This window comes from Macrotis lagotis, chromosome 7 (genome assembly GCF_037893015.1).
Source record: "Macrotis lagotis isolate mMagLag1 chromosome 7, bilby.v1.9.chrom.fasta, whole genome shotgun sequence".
NCBI lineage: Eukaryota > Metazoa > Chordata > Mammalia > Peramelemorphia > Peramelidae > Macrotis > Macrotis lagotis.
The window spans coordinates 66,831,089-66,851,436 of NC_133664.1; the positions used below are offsets into that span (position 1 = coordinate 66,831,089).

A 20,348-nucleotide genomic window follows, 5' to 3' on the forward strand; every position below is an offset into this window, starting at 1 on the left:
ACCCTAAATGGGGCCATGACTGACTGAAAACAACTGATCTCTCCCTCCCTCTCTCTTTCTCCATCATCTACCTAAGTCATTCATTCTAACTCCAAATTTATCATCTTGTGAACTAGAAGAAAAGATTTTTGTGGGAAATGGCTCACTACACTGAGCTTAAAGGAAGACCAGATACTAAATGGTGGAAATTAGTATGGAGCATGATCCAAGAGGCAAGATATGAAATGCCCAATTGGGGAAGGGAGAGAGAGAAGTGAGAGGGGGAGTTTAACTAGAACTGAAATGCATTAAAGGGGACTAATATGAAATATGAGGAAAGCAGTAGCAAAATTGCAAATTTTAAATGTCAACAGGAGTCTGTATATTATCCAGGAAGCAGGATAAAAGACTATCTCTCTCTATATATATATCTTTATATATCTATATATCTTTATATATACATGTATATATATACATATATTTGTATTTTATTTATTCATTCATCTATTTACTTATATATTCATTCATTCATTTTACTCATTCAGTTATTCATGTTTATTTATTTATTTAGTCTTTTAGCCTTGTTGGTAAATATCTAACAATGAGGACTCAAATGATATACTTTTAAGTTTAATTTGAATTATTGACATTTCCTCCATCACTTCCTTAAGTCTAGTCAATCAACAAAATGATAAATAAAGCCATGATTTACAGTTCCCTAATATTTGAGGCGTAAACGTTCACATCGAAAATTTAGGAATTGGCACCTGCCAGCTGGTCTGACTTCTACATAGAGGCAACAGTGAGCCACTGAAGTTTCTTCCACAGTGTAAGTGAGAGTTCAGATCTTTACTTTTTTTTTTTAACTCCGTGGAGGATAGGGGTCAAGGAGAGAAGAAATGTGTCTCAGAGAAAACAATTAGGAGCTTGTTGCCACAGGTTAAGTACTCAGTAATGAAGGCCTCTACCTCTTGTGTAAGAAAGTGAGGTTGAGGCTTCTCTTTTGGTGTTCCGAGCCTAGTCTACAGGTACTCCAGTTTCTCTGTCCCAGGTTCTCTTTAGAGTTTTTTGGTCAACACTCTTTCTCTAATCTCCCTCCCTTAAACTAATTTTCCTTTCTGGGGACTCTTCTAAAACATCACCACCCATAGACACCCATGTGTAGAATACAATTTTAAAAAATAGAATTAAAAAAACCAGCTGATACTAGAGAAATGATTTACTCATTCCTTTTGCTAACAGTATTCTCCACATCATCACTGTCATCATCCTCATGTAGTGCTTGTATGTTTAGCCTAGCTTTTTATATATCTTATCCTTCTTTGATCCTCATCAAAACCTGTGAAGTAGGTGTTATTATTACTGCCATTTTACAGGTGAAGTGACTGATACCGAAAGAGTTTAAGTGATTTTCAACAGCCTCACAACTAAGTTTCTGAAGCAGAATTTGAATCCAGGTCTTCGTGACAAATCTGGCTTCTAGTATCTTCTAAGTGTCTTTCTTTTCTTCTCTTCTCCCCTCCCATCCAATGATACCCACATAGAGTATTTTGCACCTCTTAAATATTATCAATCATGTATTATTTTGAGTTATGTTCTGTGTTTACGTCATCTCTCTCTGCTGGACAGTGAGTTGAATGAGGGCAGGGATTATATTTCTCCTAGGACAGAGAATAGAGTTCTTCAAGGGATAATAAATGTTCTTTTCTAGGTTATGGGAAAATGGAAATTCTGTATGTGATTCATAAGTCAGTTCCATGTTCTCCTAGCTCTACTCTGCTCTTAAAAGTGGGCATAATGTGATGAAAGTTGGAATTCCTGCTTAATTCAATGTTCTTCCATGATCCCTCTCTAAAATACAAGTCTTCATTTAACACATGTTCATTGCTTCCCAACCTAGTCTGCCCTCAAAGGAAAATAGCATGTATGTGATGATTAAGGAACAGAAATTAACATTTATTCCAAAGTTGTCAAGATTTTTGGCAGTTATTAATTTTATTAAAATGATTACATATGGCAAAACAAGGAACAGCGGTAATAATGTTTCTCTACAATATAAATTATGACTTTGATTTTCAGCTGTTGGCTCAGCGTTGTTCAAGATTCTTCTTTTCAGAGGAAATGGTGGGGGGAAGAGATGGAGAGAGAAGCATTTGCATTTCCAGAAAATGTTAACGCAGCAAAAGGAAAAATAAATTAAAGATAATTACAGTAGGAAATAATGCCAAGTATTTGTTAATTGTAAAATGGATTTAATGTGTTTACGGATCAATTTCCACCCTTTGGTGATTTAAAAAAAAAGTTCCACATGTGGCTTATCTTCTACACTTATACCCAAAACCTAATTTGTTGCTGCTTAAAAAAAAAATGACAGTGCTGAATGATCATAATTTAAATGAAAAGACTCCGCATACCTTGAACTTCTGAAATGTTTGTCAAAACAAAAACAAAGTATTGTCACAAGATACTGAATAACTTATGATAGTACGAACAAGAGTGAAGTATTTGTCATTACTTTTCAGTTACCCGCTCATATGGTGAAATTCTGCATGTAAAGTATCAAAATGCATCATGAAACTACCTAAAGACAACAAAACACGTACTCCATTTGTTCATACAGTCGTGGGGTATATTTCTTGCATGGCACTTAAATGTCATTGCAAACAGCAATTTAGAAAAACAAAGTAAAAAATATATATACAAAATATTTTCATATCAAATTATCTTTATCATACACTAAATAACCCCAATTCCCAAGGCTATGTTACATCAAAAAGTGTCCTACAAATTACACCAAGATGGAATTTTTTTTTTCTGTCTCTCAAATACTTTAGTACAACTGGAGTAGACAAGATTTGTAAAAGTATTCTGAAACTTAAAGGAGAATTTAACCATTCGGATGCATTATTGGGATGTTTGTATGCTCTCTTACATACACACACACACACACACACACACGCACGCACGCACACACACACACACACACACGCACACACAAACCCTATTCCAGTTTGTTTTGTTTTTTATGGTTACAAATGGAAAAAAAATTCCTATCCCATCCCCCAAAGAATAAAACCCTTTTCATCTTCCTGCAGTTGGTATACTCTAAGTCATATTCAGAATTTCCACTGTTTATTCAAGTGTTCCCAAGCTGATTAGGATATTATTATTTGACTGAAGAAAATACAGTATTACCCCACCTCCCTCCAGTTTTGTATTTATTTTCACTCAATGTCAATTCTGTTTCAAAAACTGAACTGTTTGCACGATTTCATATCAGCCCTTAATCTCCTTGGCAAAACGTAATGACCTTTCACTATTTCAGGGACCATATGCTTTTAATTTATGGGTTGACTTTATTGTATGTATATGTTTGGCTGTGCATATACACACATATATATTTATGCCACTGTCATTTGCTCCTTGAAAGGTAGATTATCAGTTGGAATTTCTGGTTTCACACAAATCAAACCAATGTTGTTTTGACCATGCCAGAGTTACATCTTTTTCCATCATGGCAAGACACTGAGTTCTAAAACAAGTAAGATACGGGACTACGAGTTTACTTCTGTACAAAAAAAGATTTTTTTTTTTTGGTTATTTATTTAACAACTTTAAACAGTGTGTAGCAAAGCTCAAGAAAAAAAAATCCAAACTGAAACTTCATCTGGGTAGAGGGAGTTTTCTGGTGAAGTTTGCCATAAGAGACATCTTCAAAACATGATGCATAGTTTAATCTTTTAAATTAATTTGGACACACTGTTTCTTAAATATACACATTATATGGAGTATTGCACTTTTCAACGAAGTGAGTTATGGTGGTAGTGAATAATGTACTGCATAGACAAGCGAGAAACATGCACAACAACCTTAAAGCCACTCTGAGAGATATATTGGACCATAATACTGTGGAATTTTTAAAAAGGGGACATTTCCTTTAGGCTGAACAGATCTCCAAGTTTTAAAAATGCAAAATACTGAATACTTTTCAAGGGCGTTCAGGAGTTATGGTTTCAGCCCTGGAATGGACAGGTCCATCTGGAATAATACATAGACTAATAAGCATTATGGCATTGTCATTTTGAGGCATAACTATTCTGCTATGCCCACGTTATAGCTTACTTTTGGAAAGCAAAGGCACTTATTGTAATAGCAATGCAGACATTTTATGCATAGTTTGAGTAACATAAAATAAGTTAATATTTTGATAAAAACTGATTTTTTTATAATTTATATGTCTTTTGTAGAAGCAACTGGACAATTTATTTAATATAATTAAAAAAAAAGATCAAAAAGTCTGAAGGGAGTAACTACTTTACTGACCATGTTGGGGAAGGGGACAGGTTTTTGACACTTGTTCCACGTCTCGGGTTCTGACTTTACAGAAATACAAATACCGTGAGGAATGTCCTTTGGATCCCACAGGTAGCAAGTGCTTAAAATTGTTGGGCTAGTGGCACTTTGACAGTCTTGACCTCTGATATATGGGATGATTTCTGAATGATGCAGCTGGTGGTGCCCTGCAGTTTGTCTTTTCCCTGTGCGAGATTAGTTAAGGCCATAGCTGCATTGATTTCCTTCCAGTAGGTTTCATCTTTGCTTGCTCCCTTTCGGTTAGCTGCACTAGAGTTAAACAAAACAAAGCAGAAGGTCTTTACATGTCCCAATACCCAGTTCTCCCAAGTTAGTCCAAAATATAACCTGCAAAAAAAAAAATCAAGAACAGTTTCCTCACCTCTCACACTTATTGGATCCATTTTCCAGAGTGTCTGAAAAGAAAGGTAAAAATCAATTATTTTCCTTTAAAAAAAAAACAGAAGTAAAAGCTCACTAGGATAGAGTGCTGGAAAAGAGCAATGGTCTTTAATAAAGATAAGATCAGTGTGCCACATATTATCAAAATCTCTTTGCAAAGATACAAAGACTGAAGAGTCACCAAACAGAAGGATATATAGAATTATAAGGAATTAAAGGGAATTCTGTTCAATTCAAAAAGTATTTACCAATGCCCTTCAAGAGGGCATTCTGCAAGGTGGGAGTTGGGGTGGGGGAGAAGCATGGATGTAGATAAATAGAAAACTTAAACAAAACAGACAAAAAGCAGTTTTAAATTTTACTTGATGTTTTACAAATTGAGGATGAGATTTAACTGGTTGTCAGTTCTTTTCAAATTGCCCCAATTAAAGCATGCAACTGATTCTTTAAAACTAGCATAGGATAGCTTCAGCAGAGAGAAGAGTTTTTTTAATCCTACAAAATGACCTTGCCCACTTAGAGTTAGACATTTAAGAATTTTGATAACTTCATTTTTTCTTGTCTCATCAAATGGTACTTCTGATTAGTATGCAGGTCACTACTGGAACTTTTAAAATCTGGACCAATAATCAAAAGACTGGACAAATCCCCAACAGGCTTCTCTCCTAAAGAGTTCTCTCTTTGTCTTTGGATGATGGTCCAGGGACAGAGATAGAATAGTCAGCTTCTATGGACTTGAACAACAGTAGTTTCACAGACTGAATCTGAGGAGAGTTGAGTTCTACCCTGAGAATTCTGCAGCCCAATCTTTTGTTTTTATTCATTCTATCCAGATTTTGAAGATTCTTAACATTGGGACTAATTATAGAGATAGCTTCTCCAGATGAAAGGAACACAAACCACACTTTAATATATCCCCATAACCATCCTGGAAGGTTTCTTTGTGTACTGTGGAAAAGGCTCATGTAGAAAAAAATGAAAGGAGATGAATTACAAAGACCAGTCAATAAATCATTTAGTTAAAAGAAAAAAAATGAAGTACACAAGTAGAAGATAGAGATGATGTAGTTAGGGAGAAGTTTTCTAAAAAAGATATGAAGGCAGATATGATGATAAATGTAAATCTCGTCTCTGATTTAATATAATTAATATAGATAGGCTGAGCTTAGTGAAGTGCTTCAGTTTGAGTTCTTAGCTCGGGGGGCGGGGGCAAGCCAATCAGTTATCTGTAGAAAGTCTAGCATAAGTATGATGACTCCCAAGTTAAAAGCCATCAGACCATCTAAGGAAGAGTAAACTGACCCAAATCAGATATGGAGTAAGTGAAAGCTTCCATGTCAATCAGTAATAGGAACAAGTTACTGAGTGGCCTCTAAACTTCTAATTTAGGAGAGATTGGGAGACCCAATTTCAATAAAAAAAAATTACATAAAAAAATCTGGTATAGAAAATGAAATTTTAGTGCAAAGATTTCATTTGGGGTCCTAAAAAATATCCTCTTACGTCAGGCTGATGTTCAAGGCTCTGTACTTAGTAAGTTACTAATAAGGGGATGTTGAACCGAATTGTTTGCCAACACTTGGGGAGTGGCTTGGCTAGGATATATGATAACCATGGAAGTGTATATTATACTTGTTCCCAGACAAAAGATCTAATGGGTAGAAATGGAAAAAAAGGCAAATTGAAGTTGATATCGGGGGAAAAAACTAACAATTATAGCTACTCCAAAGTGAAATGGGCTGCCTGAGAAGATCCTCCTTGGAGGTTATGTGAAGACTGGAAGGTTACTTGCTAGGGATGATGGGGGTGGGGTGGGATTCTTTTTCAGCCTTGAATTGAACTAGATGGTCTCTGAGGTGCCTCCTAACATGAAATTTTGTGGTTCTTTGACAGCTGTTCTGCCATTCTTAACCAGTCAAAGGAAAGAAGCTCTATCCATAGACCAAAATAAATGTTATATCTTGTTAAGAACAGAAATGGGGCCATTTTCAGAGAGAGATGAACTTCAGCTCAATAGTGTTCAAATCCAGGGTCTGCCACTGAATATCTAGATAATGTTGAGCAAGTTACTTTGCTCAAATGAAGGGGTTGGATTTGATGATCCTGAGATCTCTTCTACCATGAAACCTATGAAGAAAACCTTCCTCATCATTAGAGATATACAAAAATGAGACACAGTGCTTTGAGGTGTGAGATAGCTAGGTGATACAGAGGATAGATTTCCAGGTCAGGAGTCAGGAAGACTCATCTAGATGAGTTCAAATCTAGCCTCAGACATTCACTAGCTATGTGACCCTGGGTAAGTCACACTTAATCCTGTTTTCCTCAGTTTCCTCATATATATATATATATGTATATATAAAAGGAGCAAACCACGCTAATGGGCTTGCCAAGAAAACCCCAACTAGTATTATGAAGAGTCAGAGTAATTCTGTTTGCCCCAGTTTTCTCATTTGTAAAATGAGCTGGAGGAGGAAATGACAAACCACTCCAGTAACTTTGCCAAGAAAATCCCAAATGGGGTCATGAAGAGTTGAACACAACTGAAAAAAACCAACAACTGTTCAACTGTTTTGAGGGTCCCTGAAGGCATTTAAGTCTGGAGGACGACTGACTCACAATATGGCAGAGTAGTGATATAACTAGGCATTGGACAAGATAATCAATTCATATTGTTTTTTAGCATGGTATTTTAAGGTTCACAAAACATTTTCTTCCAACAACGCCTTGAAACTTGAAGTACTAGTAATTTTTATCCCCACTTTTCAGATGAAAAAACTGAAGCTTAGGAAGTTTGCATGATTATCTATGTTCACATATCCAATAAGAGTTAGAACAAAGACCTGAGTCCAGGCTACCTCATTCAAAGACTGATTTACACTAAGCCATGTTCTGAGGTTCCTTACAACTCCAAGACTATGATAAGGTTGTTCAATTGACTCTAGTCTAGTTCAGGAGAGAAAGCTTGCATGGGAATGATGACTGGCCCCTATCTAGGAGGAACTTTTATGGAAACTCATAACAGTTTATTCAGTGGTTGGTATAAGAGGGAAAACTTATTTTTCTAATGCCAGCTCTATGTAGATCAATCTGCTGGGCATCAGTGGTACAAAAGCAAGGCATACTCTCTACCCTTGAAAATCATATCCCAGCTCATCCCTTTGGCAAATTGACCTTCTCTCTCCTTAACCCAGTGTTCTGTTTCCTTCCTTTGCCCTAGTCCGCCATTTCTAGAAACATTCTGTTCTATATGGTGATTTCTCAATGAGAGTAGGATCATCCGTCTCCACGGAAGTCTTCCTTGGATGCCTCATTATATGGTGGAGGTTTCCCTATATTCCGGGAGGCAATGCCAATGCAACCTAAGCTTTGGTCAAGCTGTAATGGTCTTGAAAGTAAGCCCAGGTTTGCTGTTTGAGAACTAGTCATCTTAAATATAAAAGGTTGGTTCCTCCATAATGAGTTTTTTGACCATAGAAATCATGAAATATCAAAAGCAAAAAAATAAAATACAAAACATCCCTTTAGTCCCAGGGCTTTCATCCTTCTACTACAACAAAGCTGTAAGAGTGGATAAAGCACTGACCTCGGAGTCAGGAGGATCTGAGTTCAACTCCGACTTTAGACACTTAGTATTTTGTAATCCTGGATGAGTCATTTGATCTCATTTGTCTCCAAAAAAAAAATTATAGAAATAGGGCAAAAGAATTCCAAGAATAACATCAGCTTTAAAATGGAAAATAACTTTAGTGTAATTATTGGTCCTTTTAACATGTGAGCTTCATCCAATGACCAGTGAGCTGACTGCTCCCCAACATTACCAGGAAAATGGAACCAAACTACAGTACTCTTCTTACTCTAAATGAAGCCAGAAGATAAAAAGTTGTAGCTACAAGTGGGAGAGCACCCAGGTTTTCCTCAGAGAAGCCAGTTGAAGAGTTGACAGCATCACCTCTATCATGCATTCCAGAATTCACTGTCATCTTGACTTCCAGTTCTAAAGTGGCATGCTAGGAGGTGCAGCTCATGCACCCACAATTCTGAGCAGGGAATGGGAGACAGACATTTAATGATGGACTTGACTAAATTCTGCACACACTCCTTGGTATCTGATGGCTTCACTGCAAAAAGCAGCCACAGAAAAGAACAGTAAAATCTATGATGGCAAATGTAGCTTTAGATAGAAAAATGAGAGAGGACAAAACCTTATAGACTACTCAGAAGTCTCAGCCCATCATCATAAACACTTTAAGTCAACAAGTGCTTTTTTATACCACACACAATAAAAGCAAGTAGGCACAGTGAGCCTAAGGTGGAGAAGACACGGGTTCAAGTACCACCTCTGACACATAATACTTGTTTGACCCAGAAGCATTCTTAACCCTTTGGTTGCCTCAGGCAACTTTTCCTGGTTTCCTTCAAGGCTCAGCTCAAATACTATCTTCTATAAGAAGTCATTCCTGTTCTCCATAGCTGCTAGCATTTTCCTTATCAAAACTACCTTGTATACATCATGGTACATACTTTATATTTGTATGTCACCTTCCCACTAGAATCTAAAGTCTTTGAGGTCAGGGACAGTTTTACTTTTGTCTTTGTCTCCCCAGGAATTGACATGGTGCTTGACACCAGAAAATGCCAAATAACTGATTTCTGATTGTTTTTTTTTTAAGTTGCAGACCAAGTATTCAATTATATATGGAGTTTCATCAATGAATGCTCCTTTTGCCAATGCAATCTATACATCTGGTCTAAGAAAAGCACTACAAGAATACTTGAAATGAAACAAAGGCAAAAAAAATGGAAGTCTTTTCCTTCAGGGAACTTACATTCTATTGGAGACATCTTGTCCAGCACAAGTATGGTGACCCCCAAGAGAAAAGTCATCAGACTATCTAAGGAAGGGCAAACTGACTCAGATTAGATATGGAATAGTTAAAACTCCCATGACAATCAGTAATTGAATGACCTCTAACTTGGGAGAGATTGGGAGACACAGTTAGTTAGTCAATACTAACTATATCCAAAGTAATGTGGGACCTTGATGGGGTGGGTCATGAAAGGATCACTTAGGAGTTAGCCTTGGAGTTGAACTTGATGGGAGAGAGCTGTGTCAAGAGAGGAGGTAAGAAATGAGAGCATCCTGGTCATTGAAAATGAAAAAAATCTGTGAAAAAATACAAAACAAACAAAAATTCAGAGGTAGCTTGATGCCTGTGCACTGAATTTATAATAAGAGTAACATGAGTTTGCAACTGATTTAAGATGCTTACTAACTGTGGAATCCTTAGCAAGTCTCTAACCATCTTGTACCTTAATTTCCTCATCAGTAAAATGAGAATTTGGACTCACTGGTCTCTAAAATTCCTTTCAGATCTAAATCTATGAATGAGGAAATGAAATGCCATATTTGGAGAACAAGCAAGTGCAAGGTTTTATAAACTCATAATAGTTTTATTAAATGAATTTTTAAAAAATCTTCATAGTTTAAGTATGGTTTCAGAACTTGTCTCAATACAGCTATTGCACTAGCATTTACCAACCTGCTGCCACCAGCTAATGTATATTATAGAAAAGAGGAGAATATAATCTTAAAATTTAACTAGACTTATACAACTTGAACATTTCAAAGCACTTCCTATCCATGGACACATTTGAATCTCACACAGCATGTAAGGTAGATATTGCAGTTATTATTTATTCCTATTTTAATATTTTATCACCAATTACATTTTTAACTATTCTTAATTTAGAAATGAGGAAATTGAAGTCTAGAGAAATAAATTATTTGGCCATGGTCAAATGGTTAGAAGGTATCAGAGATTGAATCCAGTATGTCCTGACTGAATCTACTATTTCCTGATAAGATCACTTTTTTCTCTTTAAGTAGTAAAACCTATTATAGCAGGTAAAAAATTCAGATAGCTGGACTATTCAATATTTAACAGTTAATAAGGCACCTTTTCCTACCTTCAGAATCATGGAATTTCTGCATTGAGAGGGACCCTATTGACCTTCCAGTACATTCCATAATTGAAAAAGGGTCCCCACTTCAGGATAGCCAGTAAGTAGTCATGAAGAACCCCTCTCTACCCCACCCAGGGCAAGGCAAAAAACATCCTTAAAACAAACCTAAATCTGCCTCTTTTAAATTTCTACCCTTTGCTCAGATCTGTACATCTCCCTTTGGGGCCAAATAGAATAGGTCTAATTTCCCCTTTTTTTCTAAGCTGCCTTGAGGAAGTGAATTCTTTCTATTCCTAATGTTCAGCAAGGGCCCTATGCTCTTAATAAATGTTGACCGATTCCACTGACAGCCTTTCAAAACATTTGAATATAACTACCAAGATCCTCCAAGTAGAAGCCAAAAGAGATGGGGGATTCAACTCAGTCCAACTCATTAAGAGCCAACTAAGTCTACAACCCCCTCAGGTAATTTCCAGTAGGAAGTCTCCGATAGTTCACAAAATGCCAGGACAACAAACACATTTCACTTCACTCCCTGAGTTTCTTACTGACCTGCATGCCCCTAGACTTTCTCATCACCTTTCTAGTTCTCATGATCAAGTCATTTTGTTTTTACCTCCTTGAAAGGATGTAATGATTATACTTTTATATAAGATTCCTCCCTCCACTTTTCCTTCCTCCTTCCAAAAAAAAAAAAAAAGGAAAAAAGGTTCAGTTATCCTTTCCTTATATTGACTTTCTCCAATGCAGTCTTGATATATTAAGAGCTGGCATAAGAAATTAAATGGGAATTTTGGAGGAATTTTGAGGATGACATAGAAAATGTTTAGAAACTCAAAAATGCACAAAATATAGGTATAGTATTGTGTAATATCAACATCTTTTATCTTTTTATTTTATCTTTTAATACCATAATAATTCAGACTTCTTTTCTAGTATGGAGGGAGAGACAAACATTTTTACATGGATTTTTCAGATTGCCAGACTGCCACACCCCTAACCCCTATCTCCTCCTCTTCCTCGTTCCTCTTCTCTTTCTCTTTCCCCTTCCCTTTCTCCTTTTCCTTTGAAGCCTGGAGGCTTGGATTCAAATCCCAGCTCTTATCAATTACTCAATGGATGATGTTGGGCAAGCCATTTAACTCTGTCTCAATTTCATCTGTACAATATGGAATATTAGACTAGATGATTTCTCATTTTCCTTCCAGCTCTAGTACTATGAAACAGTTTCAAAATCTAATTAGAAAGTTAAAAGATTGGAAGAGAGTTAATTCCTTTGCTTTGTTCTTCCATATAACTACCATGTTATCTGAGATGTTTCTTCACCTTGGTTATAATGCAACTGGCACATTAAAACATCTTGGGTCCCAGGCAAAAATTTCAGAAATTATTTGTAACCACATGCTTCATAAATGGTAAAAGTTATGACAGCTTCATTCTCCTGGCAATGCAATGACAATTTGGGCAATATTTAAAACTTTGGAATGAAGAAATAGTGATAGTTGGGAGGGATTTATTCCCTTACACATATTTCAGTGTGTTGACCATTGCCTTTTTGGACTTCTTTGGTCAAGACTAGAACCCAAATGGCTAATTAACACTCCTCAAGATGACTATGATCTTTGCCAAGTAGGACTGTCTAAGGGTGAAAAGGTTTTAGTTGGAGTGGGTGTTACATAGAAAGGCAACATGCCATGGCTTCTTGGTTCTGATGGTATTAAGCAAGATTCTTTTGGAATTAGCCAAATTTATAAGCAGGTCAGCATCCCCTCAAACCGTGATCTTCTGAGGAGTCTTCTACCCCTGAAACTCAGACTTTTGCAAGGATTATCTGAGTGGTAACTGTCTTTTTGCCCTCACTGATAAGTGTGAAAGTATAATCAATCTCCTTTGAGATAAGGGTGTGTGTGTGTGTGTGGCGGGGGGATGAACACTCAATAAATATTCTTAATAGTCTTAATTCTCTGTAAAATCACACTATTTTTTTATTGTCACTTTCAAGAGATTATTATTGCTATAGAACGATTATCTATTCATCTCTTCTGAGGAACAATAGGGTCAAGGTGCTACCAGAATGTGAAGCCAAGAAAAGGCTCTGTCCAGTTGGCAGGATGTCAGTAGTATTAGGCATTTCACAGAGAAGAGGAAGAAAGAGTCGGGCTTTGGCTTAACTTTGCCCACAAACTAACTGTAGCATCTTGGTTGCCAAAGTGAAGCAATAGTTTTATGGAGATATTTATTCACTGGAAAGACTTGGCAAAAGTGAAATAAGTTCCATGAAGCTTGAATAACATTAGGGAAATAACAAAACTTTTTTTAAAATATTGTGTAACTGATGCCATGGCTTGCAAAATGGAACAGTTTCACATGTATGGAATCAGATTTCACATTCCCAACCTGACTGATCAAGGGGAGAATGAGCATCATACTGATGACAGCAAGAGGAAAATAGCCATATCAAAGGTACAGTGTGTCACAGTAGCCAGAAGATCCATAAATGAATATTGAAAGAGTAGGAAATTCACCATGTGGAGCCATCAATGCTTTCATTTAGGATGGACAATGAATGGTTGCAGATTGAGGACTCTCAAACACCTGGATCCCCCAAGCAGTCCCTGTAGCTACATCCTTCAATTGGTTCTCTTTCTGAGAAGCAAATAAGCCAGTCTATGTCACAGCTATGAATAAAAAAATTTTCCTATATTTTGTTGCTATTAATCCTTTATTTTTTAAAAAAATTTTAATTTATGGAATAAAACATCTATCTATCTATATCTTGTTCATCTATCCATCTAGCTGCTGTATTTTAAAGTATTGTGCTTTTGAAAGTCCCTTTGAGGTTAAAAGCATCCCTAAATTCCTTTGGAATGTTTTTCAGTGACTCTCACACAGTAGGTGCTCCATAAATTGAAGTACGTAGAATGACCACATCTTGATTTCCAGTAACATACAAAGTACCATCCAAACCGTCCAAACCACGGAAGTCAGTGTTTTGCTCTCGAAGTAGAACACAGTGGATTGTCTAGGCATGGGTTTGTGGTTCCCTTTCCAGCAAGAAAATAAAAGGCTTTGTAAGGACCAGTGAATAGAGGAAATATCTCCTTTTCGTGTCAACAGTCAATTGCTAAAAACCAAGAGCCTGACAACAAAGCTCAGGTTCAGAGGTCTCAAACAGAGCAAGGAAAGGAAAATGACTCTAGAGACAGCAGCTTTGAGCCACTTTGGGAGGGTCCTGTGTCAAAGGTGTTCTGGGTTCACGAAGAAATTAGAGTGGAGGGGGTATCCTGTCCCTTCTGCTGTTGTTGGTGTAGGTCCCAGGGTCACCAGACAACCATGCATCCAAGGGGAATCTCCTGGGGTCATAGCATAATCCAATTTTCAAAGAATTGGCAAAAAGTCATAGATGGTAAACAGGGGGGCCCTTTAAGAGTGAAACATTGTACTCTTGCAGGAAAGCAAGGGAGGAGAGAACTGGGAGGATGCAGAATTTTTCTATTTGTTATTTTAGCATAAAATCTAAGGAAATGTCCTAGCTCTAGAGTTCTGAGAGCATCTGTGAGCAGCATTTGGGGAGGGGGGGAAATCAGCAAACATGCTCATTTTCAATGCAATTTGTTGTCTTTGTTAGATCATTTTCAATGGGACATGAGAAATGACTGAACAATAACAAATATATTTTCCTGGGGTCTTAAAAATTTGATCAATAGAGCTTTTAAAAAATTGTTTCTTTTTTTGCATTTTTTTTTATCTCCAGTACAGTGACTAGAGTTGTTGTTCAGTTGTGTGTGACTCCTCATGACCCCTGTTGGGTTTCTTGGCAAAGATATTGGAGTGGTTTGCCGTTTCCTTCTCCAGCTCATTTACATTTGAGGAAACCAAGGTAAACAGGGTTAAGTGACTTGCCCAGGGTCACTGTGCTAATGCCCAAGGCCAGACTTTTTGACTCTGGGTCCAGCAGTAGACCACCTTAAATGCAATAGATTTTAATTAGGAAGGTCTTCCCTTTCTATCATTTTCCCAAATTGGTCCACTTTCTTGTCTTAATCTTTTTCACATTTCTCTTTTATTCAGTAACAAGTTAATATGGCAATTCAATTCAGCGAATATTTATTAAATGGTCTACTGTGGACCAGACACTGGCCTAGGTAGTGAAAATAATCCCTGCCCTTAAGGAAGATACATTCCCTAGGTACTAATGGAATGGAGCCTTTGATTGATGAAGACAAAATGGCAGCTCTTCTGCTGCTCCCAAAGTTATCACCATGAAGGGCCTGCCCACAGAAGGGGGTAGTCTTACCTGAATCTTCCCTCCCCTAGACTCCGGGTGGAGCAGGCATTCAGGGCACAGCTGGGAAGTGGGGAAATCAGACCTCAAGCCTCCCCAGGTTCCTGCTGATCTGCAGGAGCAGTTAATCAGCATGCGCATAATTGGGAGTTGAGTGCCCTACATTCAGTTCCGTTTTATCTCTCCCTTTGGCAAGCTCCTCAGCTCTGCCTCTCCAAAAAAACTTGACTTGAAATGCCTTTTCAAGTTCTGGTGATCCCAAAATCAACTGCACTGTCAATTACTATAAAAATAATTAGTTGGCAGGAGCCATTTAGCAAACCAGCCAAGGGAGAATGCTTCAAGACCCAAAAAATAAAAATAAAAGGCAGGGGTGGGGATTCGGATGGGGGAAGCAAGTTGGGTTGGGTAGTTAGAGAAATCTTGGATGTCAAGAAACCAAAATCATGATGAAACTGTTAAAGTGGTAATAGATATCCTTAGGCTAGACATGTTCCTTACAAAGTCAAAGAGGGAATTGAGGCTGCTACCCAAATCATTTAGATCAAATACCACTCTGCACATGTAGGCACAACTTCTAGGGCTTGGTGTCACACATCTCTTTTCAGTTTCAGTGAATGAAATTCAAAAATGCCCTAATTCCAGGCAGCAGCCTGAAAATGGCATTTATATTCATAGGGAGAGACAAAAATATGGCTCACCCAGCAGAGTACTTCTCTGTGGTTTCTCTTATTTAAAAGCTTCAAGGTCAGGATTTTTTTTTAACCAAACTAACCATGGAGACTTCAATAAAAGATAATAATGTAGATAATCCTCCATATTGTAGGAGGAAAGGAGAGGTATAAATAGTTTTTTAAGAGTGGATAATCTCCAGATCATATGAAGACTGTTTCTTTGAATTAGAGTGGAGGGTTTGGAGTTGGGATAGGAGACAAGGAACATCTAAGAAGCATCTCGTTTAAGGGAGAAGGAGAAGAGTGAAAAAAGGATCTGGGAACAGCTGTTAACCAGGCTGGAAATGAGAGGTCATGCAGGCCATCTTTGATGAAGAATACCCTTTCACTAATTAGAAATCACAAGAATCAGCTGTTTTTATGGTGGAATTTGAAAAAAAGATTAAATTTGGAGGGACTGGCTAAATTGAGAGATGTTGGGAAAAGTTATGGATTTGGAGTCAGGAGATGATTTTGAATTCTGACTTTGAACTGATTGGTGGTATAACCTCAGGCTAGTCATTTAACCTGAGATTTGTTTTCCTCATTTGCAAAAGAAGGCTAAAAATACTTTCACTATACTTATTTCTTGGCTCATTGCAAAGAAATCATTTTGTAAACATGAAGGGGCAGGGCTGGGATCTGTGATTTCATTGATACAAGGAAATATCTAGTGAGGAAACTCCCCATGATTAAGGAGGTAGGCACCATCTCTTCGATTTAATATTAGAGTTGCCTAGAATAATGAAAACTTACTCCAGGTCAGACAGTACTTATCAGAGTTGGAACTTGAACCCAAGTCTTCCTGGCTTCAAGGCTTGTTCTATCTAATATACCATATTTCCTTGAATAATTATATAAACTATTATAATTGTTATAATCAATTAGATGACAAGACCTCCAAACGTGTTTTCCTTATGCTCCTAGACACTATCCATTCTTGAGTTGTCAAAGTCACTTTCTAGTTCTGGAGAGATAAATAATAAGTGATTTGTTTCTGATGACACTGAAGACTGTCTGATGATCAGAGATCTCTTGGGAGCTATGGTTAGTCAAAAGGTTTATTTTGAGTATTGAATCTGCTCAGGGGAGGTGACAAAGTATGGGGAAAAAATGGCACCAATTCAGGGTCTGAGGAGCAGGGTGGGGGAAAGGTTCTTTGAAAATGCTGAAATGTTGGTTTTCTCTCAGTTTTCATAGTTTGGTCCACATTCATCAATTTCCACTCTTTCACCCACTCCTACTAAAAGTCACTCCTCCTATTGCTTCCTCATCAATAGATTGAGGTTGTGTTTAGTTACAGCTGACTATAAAGTACAGAAAAATCATCTTTTTGGTGGTATTAAAAGCAGACTTGTACCAGCTAACCAATTTCTGTGGACTAAATGTTTCATGCCTTTATGTATCTTGCCTAAAGACCCAACCCAGCTAACGTTGGCAGTGGAGAGGAATAATAAACAAATTCATAAGCAGTGATTTCTCTTTAGATTTCTATTGTAAAAGACAATTTAATAGAAAATCAGCTTATCCAGAGCAGGGGCTGCTTCTTTCTTTCCCTAGCACCCAATTCAGTGTTTGGTACACAGTAGTAGTTTTTTGGGGTTTTTTTTTTTTGGCAAGGCAATGGGGTTAAGTGGCTTGCCCGAGGCCATACAGCTAAGGTAATTAAGTGTGTGAGGCTGAATTTGAACTCAGGTACTCCTGACTCCAGGTCTGGTGCTCTATCCACTGCACCACCTAGCCACCCCTACAGTAGTAGTTTAATAAGTGTTTATTGATTAATTTGTTAGCTAAAGGATACTGTAGGCTTTGATTACAAGTTTAAGAAGTGGCATCTATGCTGAAAAATGTCCCATGTTAACTTTCAGCACATTATCATTCACTCATGCCAGCAACTGAGGCTACAGAGCTTAGTTAGCATAGTGTCTAGCAAATAGTAAGCACAGATAAATGATTGTTGGCTTGACTTGTCTTGACAGACAAAATGAAAGCAGTCTCTGACTTTAGGGAGCTTATATAATGCTTGAAAGGAAGCAATTTATTCATAGACAGGCTAATGCTTTTAAGAATGTTAGAAAACCCTATGGGAAATAAGAGTACTACTACTACTACCACCACCAACACCATCACTACTACTACTACTACTACTGCTGCTACTACTACTACTACTGCTACTACTGCTACTACTACCCACTACCACTACCACTAGCATCCCTACTCCTCCAATTTCTACTACTCCTAATTCTACTACTCCTGTGCTCCTCCTCCAACTTCTATTATACCACCACCACCACTACTACTACTACTACTACTACTACTACTACTACTACTACTACTACTGCAGCTGCTGCTACTAGCTAAAGTTTATAAGGCTTTTAAAGATTTGCAATGTACATTGTATGTTATTTTCTTTTATCCTCACAATAACTCTGGGGTGTAGGTGCTATTCTTACCACCATTTTACAGATGAGAAAAACTGAAACACAGAGAGATTAGAAGCTTGCCTCCACATTCAAAACCATAAATGTTTGAGGCTGGATTCAGGTCTTGCTGGGATCAATTCTAGCACACTCTGCACAGTGCCACCTCATGGTTTCAATTTTTTAGAACAAGAATTTTGCTACAAAGGAGGAAGATATGTATCAAATTTGGGGATATATTGGCATTCATTCAGGTCAGACCTCCATAATCCTTAACTCCAATTACCAAGAAAAAGGTTATTTTCTTTCAATCCTCATGAAGTCATCTATTTGGCCAATCAAACAACAATTCAATAGATACTTATTGAAGGCCTGCTCGGTGTGTGGTGTCCCACCTGGTGCCAGAAGAGGCCTGTGTTCTGGTAAAGGCTGACAAGGAAGGTGGAATGATAATAGTTTATAAAAATGATTTGCTTGTGCTTTACTAGCTGTCTGGTCAGCAAAGATTCCACAAAGTCTTTTTTTTTCCCCCAAGATACATTCTGAAATATCAAGGAACTTGTCCAAATCCCAGTCTGGGGACTCTAAATCAGTTTTCTTAAGCTTTCCTTGACATTTTAAAGAGATGTGATATTTTAAGGAGACATGATCTTTCGATAATCACTGTACTAGCCCAGGGTGTATTTTTGCTCAGTAGCTATTCTCCAGCTGTCGCCAATATGTCCCCCCCCCCCTTTTTGAGGATTGTGGTTATTCTCTCTTGGGTTCATAAGGAGTTTGGGGATGGCTGAGAATGAGATACCACGTCAGTGGGGCTTAGCCCCAAAAGAGGATCTCAAAGTGGCTATGCTAGATGGTACAGTGGATAGAGCACCAGCCCTGGAGTCAGAAGTACCTGAGTTCAAATCCGGCCTCAAACACTTCATAATTACCTAGCTGTGTGGCCTCGGGCAAGCCACTTAACCCCACTGCCTTGCAAAAACCTAAAAAAAAAAGTGGCTATGCTTCTGTGGGCATGGTGGCTTATATATAAAATAGGCTGGGGAATAGATCTGTCATTTCTTTGGGTTGGAAAGGCAATTCTCTCAAACAGTGTACATTGATACCATCTCCAACTTAGTCTTAGAGAGCCTGGAGGATAGAGAGGGTCTAGGTACAGTAAGTATCAATAAGAAACTAATCTTGAATACAGGTCATTTTTGGTTATTACCACCATCACCATCTTGTCTCTAACATATAATAGGCATTAGGAAATGTTTGCTGAATGAATACATGAATGAATGAATGAATGAATGATATGAATGGAGTCTGTTTCCTACCAATCTATCTCCCAGATGAGAAAACAACAGTGGCATCTCAGAGTGATGGAAGAAATAACGAAGTGGTGTTAACTCCATAAATGCTCCTGATTACAGATACTAAACATTAGAACCTGAAGCTGGGAATGGTCTTTTGAAGGCCTTTTGAGTAAAATTGGGGGAAAAAAAAAAAGGAAATCCTCTTCCTTCACCTTGGTTAGTAGGGATTCTTTATATTGGTTTAGTGTTTCTTTGCAAGGCAACCAGCTCAAGTTATTCATCCTGGGGCCTTAAAAACCAGTGGCCTCCAACACTTTTCATCATTTGAACCAAGAAACCATTTGCTTTCCAAAAATTAAGCCAGTATTTCCTCCAGCCATGACTTCTACCATCTGGCCAGAGATTTCTCTCCTTCCTGCTACCTTCTCATGTGGGCTGGCCCCACATTACAACTAATGATCTCCAGCTGCACCAGCTCCCGAAGGCCTTCAAGTTGCCATTAGGGTCCTCCTTTCCCTTGCATGTATAATAATAAAAAGATTAGAAAATAAAAGGGCTCCCTTCCTCCTTGACTGGACATTGAAGCCATGTTATTCTCTAGGGAATAGGGTGCCCTTGTTCAGGATCTCCAGTGGGAAGGAGTTGGGTTTTCTCCAAGGAAAGAGTTTCACGCCTGGGGACAGGACTATTTTTCAAAGAAATGTAGCCTGTTCCAGGGGAGCACTGCGTTTGCCTGTGAGCAGACCTCTTTTAAAAAACCAAAACAACAACAAAAAATAATCCTCAGCAGTTTACTTTTCTCTCAGTCAATTAAGAGGGGATTAAGGCTTTGGGAGCTAGTCCTTATTATATGTGGCATTAGAGTCCCTGCCTTCTGAGCTCAGCATCAATTTCCATTTGTCTTTGTTCTATTCTGATCTCATCAGTCTGG

At 37.8% G+C, this 20,348-nt stretch overlaps 1 protein-coding gene across 1 annotated transcript in view; it reads right to left on the reverse strand.

Annotated features, from left to right (window-relative positions):
• Positions 1-1,017: 1,017 nt before the first annotated feature.
• Positions 1,018-20,348, reverse strand: part of MKX (mohawk homeobox) — a 102,218-nt gene continuing 82,887 nt past the window's right edge. Inside the window, exons 5-6 of the mRNA XM_074193048.1 lie at positions 4,715-4,748; positions 1,018-4,602 (exon numbers count right to left, since the gene is read on the reverse strand). Of these exons, the coding sequence (XP_074049149.1) occupies positions 4,416-4,602; positions 4,715-4,748 (221 nt within the window). The 3' untranslated portion in view covers positions 1,018-4,415. The remainder of the gene's footprint in view (positions 4,603-4,714; positions 4,749-20,348) is intronic.